The 13,747-nt window shown below is 37.5% G+C and overlaps 2 protein-coding genes across 3 annotated transcripts in view; one reads left to right on the top strand and one right to left on the bottom strand.

Moving 5' to 3' along the window:
- Positions 1–4,557, top strand: part of LOC140153423 (ragulator complex protein LAMTOR3-like) — a 17,528-nt gene extending 12,971 nt beyond the window's left edge. For both annotated transcript variants that reach the window (XM_072176177.1, XM_072176178.1), the window contains exons 5-6: positions 469–532; positions 1,477–4,557. In XM_072176177.1, coding sequence (XP_072032278.1) covers positions 469–532; positions 1,477–1,550 — 138 coding nt within the window. In that variant the 3' untranslated portion in view covers positions 1,551–4,557. The remainder of the gene's footprint in view (positions 1–468; positions 533–1,476) is intronic.
- A 3,680-nt stretch (positions 4,558–8,237) lies between these two features.
- Positions 8,238–13,747, bottom strand: part of LOC140153421 (integrator complex subunit 7-like) — a 23,831-nt gene continuing 18,321 nt past the window's right edge. Inside the window, 6 exon segments of the mRNA XM_072176175.1 lie at positions 8,238–9,265; positions 9,650–9,735; positions 10,579–10,608; positions 10,611–10,686; positions 11,413–11,511; positions 12,526–12,682. Of these exon segments, the coding sequence (XP_072032276.1) occupies positions 8,987–9,265; positions 9,650–9,735; positions 10,579–10,608; positions 10,611–10,686; positions 11,413–11,511; positions 12,526–12,682 (727 nt within the window). The 3' untranslated portion in view covers positions 8,238–8,986.

The raw sequence follows: 13,747 nt of genomic DNA, 5'->3' as shown, positions 1-13,747 counted from the left end.
TATTTTCATATGAAAATTGACAAAAAAGAGGAAAACAGCATGCAGTGCTGAAATAATCTGAAGCTCCATTCAATATTATGTCACTTCCAGCTTTATCCTCAGTACTTGTACTTTTGATTGTTTTTCGACTCTCTAATTTGTGACGTGATCAAGGGAAATGAGTCGGATGTCGCTAATATTGATTTTGAGATATTGGTAAAGAAAGTGTTAGAATTCTTTTGTTTTATATTGTTTTCAGCGATTGATAAATTGACGTAACTTCACAAAGAAAAGTCATATTAACATGGGGTTTTCAGTTTCTAACAGTTTTAAATGTCCTGTTTAGAAACATATGTAAAACTCATTTTGGACCAGGGTCGACATGTGACTCATTCCCCTTGATCATGTCACATTTAACAATAGTATCCTTAAGACCTTATGCTTTCTGAAAACATTGCAACATTATGTATGTGTTAATTTTGCTTTCAGGTGATCCATTTCAACAAAACTCCATTAGTCATCAGTTTAATTGCCAGTAATGATGCCAATACAGGTCAGTTATTGTTATCAAGTAACTTCACTAAACTTCATGCTGTTATGTGTTCAAAAGCCTAGGCACAGTTTTTAATTTTTATTTGAAAAGAAGTGGATGTTAAACAGGATCCAAAGCCAGTGTCTCATGCATCTCTGTTTAGTGTTAATTACCGTATTTCATCAAATAGTCGCCCCCCCCCCCCTCAAATAAATGCCCCCACCACTTTTTTCAACCAAGATGTTTCAAAAATGCCGATATTTCCATGCTATCTTGTGTAGTAAGTTAACCAAGTTGCGCACATGGTCCATAATAGCGTCAATAATTGGCGAAAATCGGGATCAGAAACCCGGAAGTGAGCCAGAAGTCAGTGTTTCTAGTTCATAGTTCGTCATTTTAGCGTGTGTTTTTAGTTTACCTAATGATTTTAACGGGAATTATCGTTCTAAAATTGACCTTGAATAAACACCCCCCCTTGGGAAAATGTAACGCCCCCGGGGGCGTTTATTTGACGAAATACGGTAAGTTTGGCTATTACCGTGAATAGCTTCTAGAATTGTTCTCTCTGTTCATGTAATATTATACTTTTATTTTATGTTGCACAATGGTTTCTTTTATAGTTCAACTGACATTTCATATTTGCCCAAACTATCCAAAATGCATATTTTTATGTGGATGTAAACCAGGATCCAAACCCACAACCTTGGCGGAAATTGTGCATGCACACTCAATTTAGACCCTCCCCTTCCCCACCCCCATCTTTCAATGTTGGGAGACTGAAATGTAGACATGATGACGATTTTGTCCAAATCAACATTGCAATAGGGGGGGGGGGGCGGATGGATGTTGGCCAATTAATGCTTTGGTGTGACAACCTTTTCCGCCAAGATTACAGTCCCTTATTAGCCAAAATGTTCATAATATTATTTTATTCATATTATTATTTGTATTTGTTTATTTTTCAGGGATGATACTTAATCTAGAGACAGAACTAGAAGATGTCTTACAAGAGTTGAAAACAGCAATAGAAATATCATAGCATAGACAATATTATTTTTATATTAATTATTATACTACCAAAGGGTCATGTTTCATGTGACTGCAAGACCAGCCTGTGAGGAGTAGATTTTAAAAGCAGCTCTATGCAAAGTGCATTCTTGCAGCACAATCTTCTATATTGTAAGGTGTTTATTTCCCCTAGCTGGGATACTCATATCATTGTTTTGGTAGGTATGTGCTGCCCAGATTTCAGAAATGCAGGCTCCGGAACAGATTTTGAGGACATCAAAATGGTGGTTTCAAGAACTTAGATGGGCCTTTGTTTTTGCAAACATATCTGAGATGTATAAAGTGTTTGCACACAAATTAATACTCATAGGCGTAGATCCCGGGGGGATGGGTGGATAAATCTCCCCCAATATTTTGCCAGGGGGATGGTCCATACATTCATCACCCCATGTTGACGCCTGTATGTAGGTTTCTGACCAAATTATCCTCATATTTGGCCATTTCATTCCCAAAAGTGCTCATTTTTATGCTGCCACGCATGAATTTATTCCACTTTTGCAACTATTTCATCAGTTTAGCTTCAATATGGCAAAAATTTTTCAAATTTGAATCTTAATTTGTGGTATTTAGAGGATAATTTAGCCAAAGATTCTGGAACTTCAAATAAGGGGTTTCTGGAATGAAAAGAGTTTGAAAGAGAAGGTATAGACTTCACCCCTGGTTTATTTCCGTTATTGTGTCCGGGCAGCCAGCATTTCATCCAAAGATGTTATTTTGACATATATTTGGCAGTACCTACACTCAAACATTTTAAATAATCTTAAGTTTATTGGACTAGCTTCTATGGTTTGCAACTTGTACGTCAGCTTAACATTAAGTTAAATGAATGCCCTAAGGTAAGATTTGACCAAAAATGCTATTAATTTATAATGGTTTCCCAAATAGAACACTTTGGGTTAAACAGACATGGTCGGCAGTTGGGCAAAACCTTACACAACTCAGGTTGGGTACAATATTACTCCAATTTTGAGTATGCATGTGAAAGCCACAGAACCACATTAAAACCAAGATTGAGTAAAATTAACATCATAGAAATACTGTAATCCTGTGGCTGCATGTCAACTGCTCAAGTGGGTAAGTGCAATAGCTGCCATGTGTAGATGAGTACAATATACAGTGTAAATTGCCAAATGTTACAGGGCAGCTATTGCCCTTACCCACTTCTGGCACTGAGCAGTCGATGTGTCCAATACATGGTGTTTGAGGTTTTTTGGTTGAAAGGTCAGGAGGCTCTACTTGTTGACTGACGAAAAACAAAACTTGCACATCCAGTTACCCACTGCGTTGTCAGAAGCACCAATTCGGCGCAATTAGCCAGCAAAGTGTTACGTGTAATCCCATTATCACTATGTCAACTGGATCACGCTTTTGAGTTATGCACCAGAATTGAAATGATCGCAACACAAAGTCTATGACATGTTCTACCAATTCCAAAAGGAGCGTGATCCAGTTACCAAGGAGTTATGTAACCACTTTGCTGGCGAATTCCTATACAACAAGCATACTGCTTAGAGGCCGGTCGACTGCATATCCGTCAGTACACGCTTTTCAATACGGAATAAATGCTAACCTCTCGTGACATCATCCAAGCAGCAAAGTTCATTTCCCATTGAAAAGCGTGTAAAAACGGATATGCAGTTTACCGTTCTGTTAAGTACAGTGGTATGATTGATGAACCTAATCTAGAGGTCGTCTTTAATATTTGAATAGACAGGTCCCACAGAACCAGGTTACATTTAGACTAGAGTGGCAAGTTTTCCGTGATTTAAAACACCGAATTCCGCGACTTTCCAGCATGGTTTTACATACTAAATTCTGCTAAAAATCGGGGTAAAAAGAAGTTACTTGCGTTATCTTTTTTAGTTGTTTCAAGCCTGATATCTTTGAAGACGGACTTCATTTTCATTATTTTTACCTCACATTCTCATTATTTTTTCTTCATTTTTATTTTTCTCAAGGAAAAACATGTTTTCCGCAAATTTCCATTTTTCTTAAATTCCGTGAATTTGTCCGTTTTTCTGTGACACAGTAAACTTGCCACTTTAAGACTAAACCTTGTCATATAAAATGTAAAACTGAAGCATATCATAACATGTGTAAATGTTGTAACTTTCATAATGGTGATCACTACATACATGATGAATCCCAGGTAACTGTTGTAAACATAACACGAAAAGGAAGTCCGCACTTATGTAACCCATGTTGTGACGATTTGATTGACAAGTCTTGTTAGCTTTTATTTGATACTGCATTTGCTACCAAAACCTCTGAATTGACAAGAATTGATGCCAGTATATGAAATTTGGTGCATTTGTAAAAGTTGCAAATTAAAAAAGTAGAACGCAGAGCTGTGCAGGTGAATGCAGAGTGTGACAGTGACATATCCCAAAACAGCCGCTAGGTTATATCAATTGCATCATCAGTAAAGCATTGTAACAATCCATGTGTTTTAAATTAACAATTGAATAAACCGGTCACTTGATTGTCAAAAGGAATGTTCGCGAGAGCAAGCGAGCTTGGCCATGCATAGAACTGCTTGGTCATTTTTGATTTGTAACTTTTGAAAATGCACCAAATTTCACATCCTGGTATCACTCGTTGTCAATTTTGAAGTTTTGGTAGCAAATGTGGTGTCAATGAGAGCTAACAAGATTCTGCACACGACTGTGTCAATCAAATCATCACAACATAAGCAGGTTTAGATTTATGATGGGTTACTTAAGTGTGGACTTTCTATTTTGTTGTGATTATTATAATAACCATGGAGACCCACATTATTAATGTTATTTGGTGGTGCAAAGCCTTTTTTGACATGGTAACTGCGCATGCTCAGCAAATTGTGTAGGACTCTTCACAGATATAGGACAGTTTTATTAATCTGGCATTCATAAAATGATAAGATGTGTTATGTTATGTATCAAATTTAATATTATGTTATGAATCAAATTTAATATTAAAATGTAGAAAAGAAGAATGTTCTTTCTTAGCATTAAATTTTTATTCAGTTGTGTGATGTTACATAACTTATGGGGACATTTATTTGTTGTACCATCCTTATATTCACATAAAATGTATTTGTGTTTTAATTGTAGGCCATTTTTCTTCTCAATTAGATGTCACATTTTACGATTTTATTGAGTATTTGTTTAGATTTAGATCCTTATAACAGTGATGCCACCAAGGGAGCACCTTCCACCCTGTGAAACATCTTGACCCCCCCTATGGGATCAATCATGATATCTTGATATTTAGGACTTTTTTACCATTTGATCAATCAGTTCTCTCACTGAAAGTCACCTTTGTGCCTTTGGGGGAAAACTGGTTATACCACTGCCTGATGGAGATTGCAGCTCTAAAAATGTCCCCACAAGAAAATTGTGTATTGTTCTAATTATTGCCAGCCATTTTCAATGAAATAGGGCATTTCGTGATCCACAGCCTCATCCCAAAAAAGTTGAGATTTTCATACCACTGGAAAATTTCTTGCAGATTAATTCGTTTAGCAAAAATATTGTCAAATTTGAATTTCGTTCTGGTATACCAGAATCTAAATTACAACACTGGCCTATGGAGCAGTGTAATACACATAATCATGCATAACTCGCAAAGCGCAAAATCGGAATCAACTGAAATTTTGGGAATAAGCTTTTTTCGTGGATATCTACTGAAAATGTCATAAAAGAGGATGCTAGTATCACAAAATCCTTTAAGGCAGAATTATTATTATTATATAAGGTTCATGCATACACGCTATATAACAGCATGCATGATTGGTGGGGCATAAATAACGTTTATGCCCGGCTATCCGGGCGTAAACAAGCTGCGCTAAAACCTATGAACGCTTGCGAGTAGGATATACACACATATGCTCGCGAACTATTTATGCAAAGCGCGAATGATGTACGCATTGTTCGCGCGCGTCCAAACACGGTGGACCGAGTAAACGTTTTCTTACAATTAGCGACAGGGGCGCCAGGGTATTTTGATAGGTGGAAAAAACTTTTTTTTTTATGCAGCACGCGCCCGTCGCGCTTGCGCGGCGCAGGGGGGTGTCTGATGGGGGTATGTGCCGCCCTCGGAATTTAGAAAATTTTCAAAATGAAAGCACAAATGAAGCCATTTGATGCACCATTTTCACCCTTTTTAGGGTTATTTATTTTCCAACCGCATATTTTTATGGATTTCATTCACAGGCCCGAATTTCAGCCCGCTGGTTTTAGGCATGGACCTACTCAGTTAGTAAATCCAGCACCTTTTGGCAACAAAATAAGTTCATGGTACAAATGTGCACAAAGTGAAATATGGTGGAAACAAAGTTGCGCGGAACGCGAAAAATTTGGCACTTTTTAGGCTAAAATGGCCAAATATGAGGTTACTTTTGTCAGAAACCCACATACAGGCGTCAACATTGGGGAATGATTGTATGGACCATCTACCCTATCAAAATATTGGGGATTTATATCCCACACCCGGTCAGATCTAAGCCTCTGGCATAAGCGGTGTATGTTAAGTCAGTTGCATTGTATATGATATGCGGTTTTTTTTTATAAATTGGCACGATAAAATGATATGAATGGGGGTGTCTTGAGGTTGGAAATATTTCAAATTGAAAGCCGCAATCAAGAGCATAGGCTGGAGGTAGTCGCCCCCTACGATCACTAAAAGCCGAAAAGGCTCACTTTGCGAGCGTAGCGAGCGAAAACAACCCAGTTTTTTATGCTCTTTCAGTCAGATAATGAACCCCACAAAACTAACCGAGTATATGGAAAATGCCATACGGCCGGGCGGTTTCACAAGTTGCCGGCTCGATCATGCCATTCGCCGCCTGAGTTATGCATGATTAATATGTATTACACTGCTCTATAAGCCACTGTGTTGAATTTATACGTTCTGGTATACCAGTAGAGCAGAGCGAGCGAAAAGTAGTTGGGAGAAGGCAATAGAGGCCATGTGACTTTTATGGGGAAAATTTGCGAAAATGGGCCCAAAAAATTAAAACCAACAACTTTTAAACTCATGGAGGTCAGCATTCCACTAGGGGAGTTTCCTTCTTCTAACCATGGCCAGGGAAGGAATGGCTCCTTTTCTTCTTCTCCCTCCTCTTTTTCTCCCTCCCTTTCTCTCTCCTTCTTCTCTTTCTCTTTTTCCTTCCTTTTACCTCTTTTTTGAAAATCTTAGGGGGCAATTTCCCCCCCTGATTAGTGATGGAAAAACTTTTAAAAATGATATAGAATTAGTTGTTTTTAGTCTAAAATGACAGTATTTTTTAGTTGTGGAGGAAAATAACAGCATGCAGAATGTTGTGTATGTAAGTTCATTCATATATTTTCATGACTAAACTTTGTTTTGCCCTCGGGCATAAACAATCGTTTAGTCATGAAAATATATGAATGAACCCCTAATTTATGTCCTGTTAAAAGTTAGAATTTTAAATGCCATTGCTGTCACATAAGAGTGGACCAAATTAACATAATTATGAATAATTAGAATTATGCGGTTTGTAATTAAGGTGGCCCCCACACAAAGGTGTGTAAATAACAACGGCTTGCAAATAAGTCCATTAATATTCATAAATATGCAAATACATGCCACAAAACTATACAGCACATCAGGCTGCCAAAAAGAGACAATATGTGTATGCTAATACTGAAATATCACTATCAAGGCAGCCAGCATCACTGGAATAGGGGGAGTTCCCCCTTTCCCCCTGGATACGTCACTGGAGGGGTATTTTAACAGTACAGGTTGGGAGTTTCACAGTAAATGGCATTCTGGTTTGATAAAATTAATATAAAAACTTGGGTCTTTAGATGAGGATAATTGACTTTTTAACCTAATTTAGGGTCGGTCATTGGGAACAAGATCTTTTTACAAAAAATAGGGTCATTGGATGATAGCATGGGCTACAATGAGTCAATAACGTCCCACAGAAGCTTCAACTGGCTTTTTATGTTTAAAACAAGTCATGAAAGCAGTACTGAATGGAAATTGATATGCAAGTTAAAAGACCAGGAAGGACAAGGAAAAAATTTAGGGTCTGGGTTTTGTCAAAATACGGGTTCATTCGGTGTCAGGGTCATGGTAGTTCAATCATCATCTCTACCCCTTGGCCCTGATACTGGTATTTGATAAAAGCTGAGCAACCTGATTGAACCCTCACTCCCCACACACACTTTACCACTTCACAATTTTGATTTGTAGACAGTGCACAATCTGAGGTTACTGTTCCGAACCCAGGCTACTTTTTGTACATTACAATGCATACAGCCGAAGTATGGCCCTCTATAATAATATGTGTACTGTAAAGAATAAAGCTTTGTATCAACACGTCCGTCAATAGCCTCAGATTGAGCGTGTTACATTGATTTGGGCATCTGAAGAAAACTCAGTATACTAGTATAACCCCTGTAATATTATGTACGAACCAGTATACTGCAGTTAACATTATAAGCTTGGATGATTATTGGGTGGTACAAAATAAGATTTCAATGGCGAGTGTCAAATTGTCCCCCTTGGGAAATTCAAGAAATCTCTGGTCAAAGTTTTTAAAGGGTCCATATTCAAGGCTGTTCAAATTTTGCTTAAACCTAGGCCTATAATACTAAATTCTGATTATATACTTTCATTCAAAAGAAAATACACTACACAGACAAATGTATACAAAATGGGATGAATGCAATTTTACTATGACAAGTGACAGTATTATGAACAAGTAATATATATATAATATAAAGCTGTGTTTTACCAAATGTACCTCTTCCTGATCCTTACATGATACCAATATGACTTAAATAATGGCCGTGTCATACTGTCACAAAGAGTGTAGCATTTTTGGTGATATATTTTGCATCTAAACCACTAGCACGCCCAGCATCATATCACTAGCCAAAACTCAGTTGCCATCAACTAAATGGTAGGGTTTACTCTATTTGCTCTATTGGGCTATTCCAGTTGAAATCCATACACCCCTATGGAAGACATGATCTTAATCTTCCACATATGGAGTGTGAATTTCATTTTTGGGTGCACCTAAATGGGCGACTGCATTTGATATCTACACCCCTGTGTGGGAGATTAAAGTCATGTCTTCCATATGGGGTGTATGGATTTTAACTGGAAAAGCCAAGTGTTTGATCACCAGTAATTTGTTTCTAAATCAATCACTATCACTGCTAAACTATGCTTCACATCAGTGCTTTACACAATTGTGCTGCAAGCATGGCAACAAAACACCCTTGTGATGGAACACTACTTTTGCCTCCATGAGAAACATGTAGACATAGTGGAGTCAGAGTTCTCTGGCCTACATCACATTATGTACAATGAACATCATACTTGAGCCTCATAAATGCAACAAACTAGACAGCGCTCACCATAAAAGAAGTGTCTTATTTGGTAGTTTGTGTATTATTTGGAAGTCAATGTCCTAGCAGCTTGAGCTGCTTGCTGTTGCTGCTGTTGTTGCTGTTTTTCTCGTTCTCGTTGTTGTGCCCTTTCATCATATGACTTGACACTCAGTGTCAACTTTGGTCCAGTTTTCCAGCAGTAGCCTTCTTCATCAATCACACTGGTATCCACTGTTACGGTATGGTTGCCAGGTACTAGGAACGACAACAAGATTTGTTGGCTGAAGTAGTCATGGTGTGGGTCCACTAGCCAAGTGTGTTTGTTGCTCACTTGGTCCACCTGAGACAAAAAAATTAATGAAAAACATAAGATGAAAATCTTTAAAATTCCACTTTGAAGCCACAGCAGCAACCTTGAATAACAATAAAGGTCCATTCATACATCAATGCTGTAATTTTGCTGCAATCCCGGAAATTACTGCAGGTCAAACCAGGTTACAGCATGCAGTAGATTGCAGTATAATTCCCACCAGGCACAGGCCCTTAATTCATGTTGGGATTTACAGAGGAGGAGTTCTCTACTTGTATGTAAAATTTACTCAAGGCAAAGGAGCACATGTGCGACATTAGGTGAATCTTTACAGTATTAACTCCTGCACCTTTCACACAGGATTGCTGTGAAAAGATGGAATCTTCCAGGAACACTTATTTTGCAGTAACTCACCTCTGGTAGCTTGCCAGGCACTTTGGCAGGTGCAGTGCATACTGAACTCACTGATAACTTCACTTTGCAAACTTTGCGGAACAACCCTGCAAGACAATTTAGGAAGAGATATATCATTAGCTAACTAATTTACACATTTTTTTTCAATACACATGTCTTTTTCCTGAGACTAGTTCACACTAATCTCAGTCTTGCTCAAACACTTTTTCTTGTTTTGCACTTCAAGAAGGAGGTTCAAGCGATCAGTCTTTTACTTCTATTTAATATGCTGACCATGACTGTGGTGTTACTAACATGGTGATTGGCCAATATCTATGTATGTAGAAAAGGGATATTTTTCATTAATTAACATCGTGGTAGGCACTACAGCCTTTCTTACAGTGTCCCCGATTGGTTAAGTATATGATACTTATGATATGATATCATCTGAGTAACCAATCAAAATAGAGCGTTTTGAACTCCTAATAATTTTAACCCATACCCAACCAGAGCTCACTAAAGCTCACTATTAAAACCACTGCTCATGCATGCATTCAACGATGATGCAATAAGCCCAAGTCATATATACCCAGGGAATTGCTGGCTGTTGCTAGAGGCGGTGATCTTCTGTGTGGCATGCAAGGGGTCCGAGGTGACTTCTTTGTTCATCTTCTCTCGTTTTCATTTCTTCTTTCCTTTCCGATAGCAAAAAACCATGGGGCACAGTTCCCCTTCAGCCTTACTGACTATTCTTACCATATATCTCTATTTGGCTCAATATGTGATATAGGCCTAGCCCTTGTAACCAATCAAACTAGAGGCTGATAATTTGGCAGGTAGTGCCCACTGAGTTAAATAAATGCACAAGCACATACCCCCCCCCTCCCATACACACACACCCCCCACTGCCCATTCATGGCACAAGTTGCACATAATTATGATTATTTTACCTGGTTTCTGTCCATGTTGAATGACGCCTCTACTTTTGCTGTCAGGTGTGTATCTGTGGTAACCAGTATAGGCTCACCTGCTGTTCTGGCTGTAGGAGACATAGCAAGCTGAAGAAGAAAATCAAATTTGGAAAGAAAGTTAAACTCTAGTTTGTAATTCTTCAGGACTCTGTCTTCATCCAGGCTAAATTACCCTTATGCCGATGTCAACTGTCATGCCATTTCCTGCTGCGTCAAATGGCATGATGTATCGAGCAATGGCAAGCCTTGATTGTGTTTGTCTGCAATGTGTGTACATCACACCGCTCAGCGACAAGCAGCATGATAGTATGTAACCACAATTATCCCTCTAATTTAAGCAATTTAAGCAAACCTTCATAATAGATATTTTTAGTTAATTCTTTACTACAAAATAAAGGGCAAAGTGTAATGCCTGTGTCCACAGGCCATCGGGTCGCCTTCTCTCTTTTGAAGCGTTGAGGACAGACTCCACAGAATAATAAGCTTGAGTATAGGCAAAGAGTTAGCTCAAAATTTTAATATTTTAGGTTATTTTTAATAATTGGTTATGAAAAAGATTAGAAAATATGTTTTCTAAAATTAGAATGTATAACTTGAAATTAGTCTTTGAACAAGTCTTTTAGCTTGATTGTCAGTATACAACAAACGCCCTAAAAATGCATGTTTTTGGCCCTTTTACCAAAAATTGACTAAAAATTAAAGAAAGAATTTCATTGCCATTTAGAACTTAATAAAGGATTAGGATTTAGCTATGTTTCATTTTGCAAAACTGGATGATATATTTTTTAATTAAAATAGATACACTTTTCTTACCTTGATACCGGTAGATTGGAGAGCTTGAAAGAAGTATCGTGGTGAACTGAGCGGTAGATGTAGGAGTGTAACACAGGCTTGATATAAACAATCCATATGCTGAGGGGAGAAAAAGAAAATAGTTTGTCCACATTGGATGACTACATCCCACTTCTTTGTTACTGAACAGATGTCACACCATTTTTAGGTTTTATTCATGCATCTATTACCATTTTGCATATAATTACTGAGAGTTCTGTATTTTATAATCAATATTTCCTTACAATTCTACTTCAGTTGTATATTATCACAAATTATATATGTATAGCCCAAAATGTGACCTTGATATTTTTGATTATATATTCCGAACCATACATCACAGATAGGTCAAATTATACTTTTTTTAATCGTTATAATCAGAGGAATATTTTGTTTTATATAATATTAGCAATGTTGACATTTTACTCATGTATGACCTTTAAGGGGTATAACTCTTTTTTTTTTTTTTGAGCAAGGTGATTTTTGCCCCAGAGTTGTTCATATTCATTGAGGTCAGTTTTGATATTAAGGTTTAAGGTTGATTCTGGTCCTTAATTACAAAAATTGCACAGGACCTTTGTTGCTGCTTATACATGTAACAACTAAAGGGAAGTTTCATTACATTTTATTTGATCAAGCCAAGTAAATCAAAAGCAGTGAAAATTTAGGTAGCACTGAAAAATTCAACTATTAAATGGTCCTCTTTATGCTAAAACATTGGAATAACTGCCACCACTCAAACAGATTAGGGTTAGGTTTAAAGTTATGGTTAGGTCCTAGGGTTAGGGTAATGAATAAGTTTTGCGTACGGATTAAGAGTTTAGTATTAGCATTAACATTATGGTTGTGAGTAGAGACCTATTCTTAAGTTGCTCCATCTAAAAGTGTTTTTGTTTTTGGGCCAATTTGACCAATTATTGAGAATTTTAGTCAAAGGCTTGGGCCAAAAATCTCAATAAATGGTCAAATTGGACTGTAAAACCATTTCTTCCTGGAAGGCTATCCGCCGATTCTGGCAGGTCCTGAGCCAATCGTGTGCCATACAGCCTTAGCAGGAACACTATACCCAAATATCTTTGCAGTAAATCTCCTTACCAGGTGAGAGATGGGTTGACCTCCTGTCTCCATTAAGACCCTCTGCAGATGACCTAAGATATCACTCACAGCCCTCTCCATGATTCCTCTTGCCCAGTTTTGGCCAGGACCTTGTGCTGTACTGAAACTCTCCAGAATAGCAGGCTGTTTGTTGCTACTGTAATCACACACAAAAATACATCAATATAATTACAAGAATGCAAGTCACAGTCAACAGAATATCCTGAAATACTGGAGAAGGGGTCCCAAAAAGCTGAATTTCTTAACAGGCAAGGCAGCAAGGGTATATTGAAAAAAATCCTGAAAATATCCTTGGAGTAAGGAAATCCGGACACCCTTAAGGCAGCTGTGTACTCTAGACATTGTTTCTTTCGCAAAATTGAGTTTTTTTGATATTTTTGTACTTTGTTATGTTTTTTATAAATACAAGGAATGAAAATCCAGATTTGTAAACTCCAAATGCAATATTTTAAGGATTTTATTTCACTATTCCACTCGTGTTTGAAATTGAAAATGAAAGAAAATCTTTGTTGTACCAGCAGGGTACACTTGCATAACAACGCTTGTCGCGTTGCGTATCGCGCAATTTATTAACGCACAAATACGCTACGCATATCGCGATGCTTATCTGCATCGCGGCGCATCTTATGGAAACACCACGGAAGCACAAACACCTAGTGGTCAAATGGCTCCGTTTTAGCTGATAAAATGTGGGGTTTTTCAAGTTCTTTCCCCCGATTTAAATATCAAGATATGAATGGATTTCGCTCAAACTTCTCAAGGGGCCGTGGATTTACCCGATGTTTATGTAATGTAAGGTAGAAAAATAAAAACTGCCGCATTCTCCTGCGAGATTCGATGAAAGTGCAAAATGTGACCACTTTAAACTTCAACGGCCATTATTTTAATGTTCATTTTCTCGGTAAAATGACGATTTAGGTACACGATAAATCAATAAATACAGCATCTATAGGTAAGCAAATATGATCATCGTAAAAAGCATGATCGACTCAAGAAACGGTTTTCTCAATTTTTTATATTTTGGTCTATTTCCGATTTTAGGCATCATTTTGTGCAAATAGGCGTTTGTGAATTTTAAAAAGTTCAATTCGATGCCTTATATGGTCAATATCTCAAAAAATAAGGCCAATATCAAAAAAATAAAAAAACAGTTTTTGGAATGGAGCCTCAAGATTGAGCTAAAAACAAAATAAAATATTTT

This window comes from Amphiura filiformis, chromosome 5, assembly GCF_039555335.1.
Source record: "Amphiura filiformis chromosome 5, Afil_fr2py, whole genome shotgun sequence".
NCBI lineage: Eukaryota > Metazoa > Echinodermata > Ophiuroidea > Amphilepidida > Amphiuridae > Amphiura > Amphiura filiformis.
Note: the sequence above shows the minus strand (reverse complement) of the source record. Positions and strands in the feature narration are given on the sequence as shown.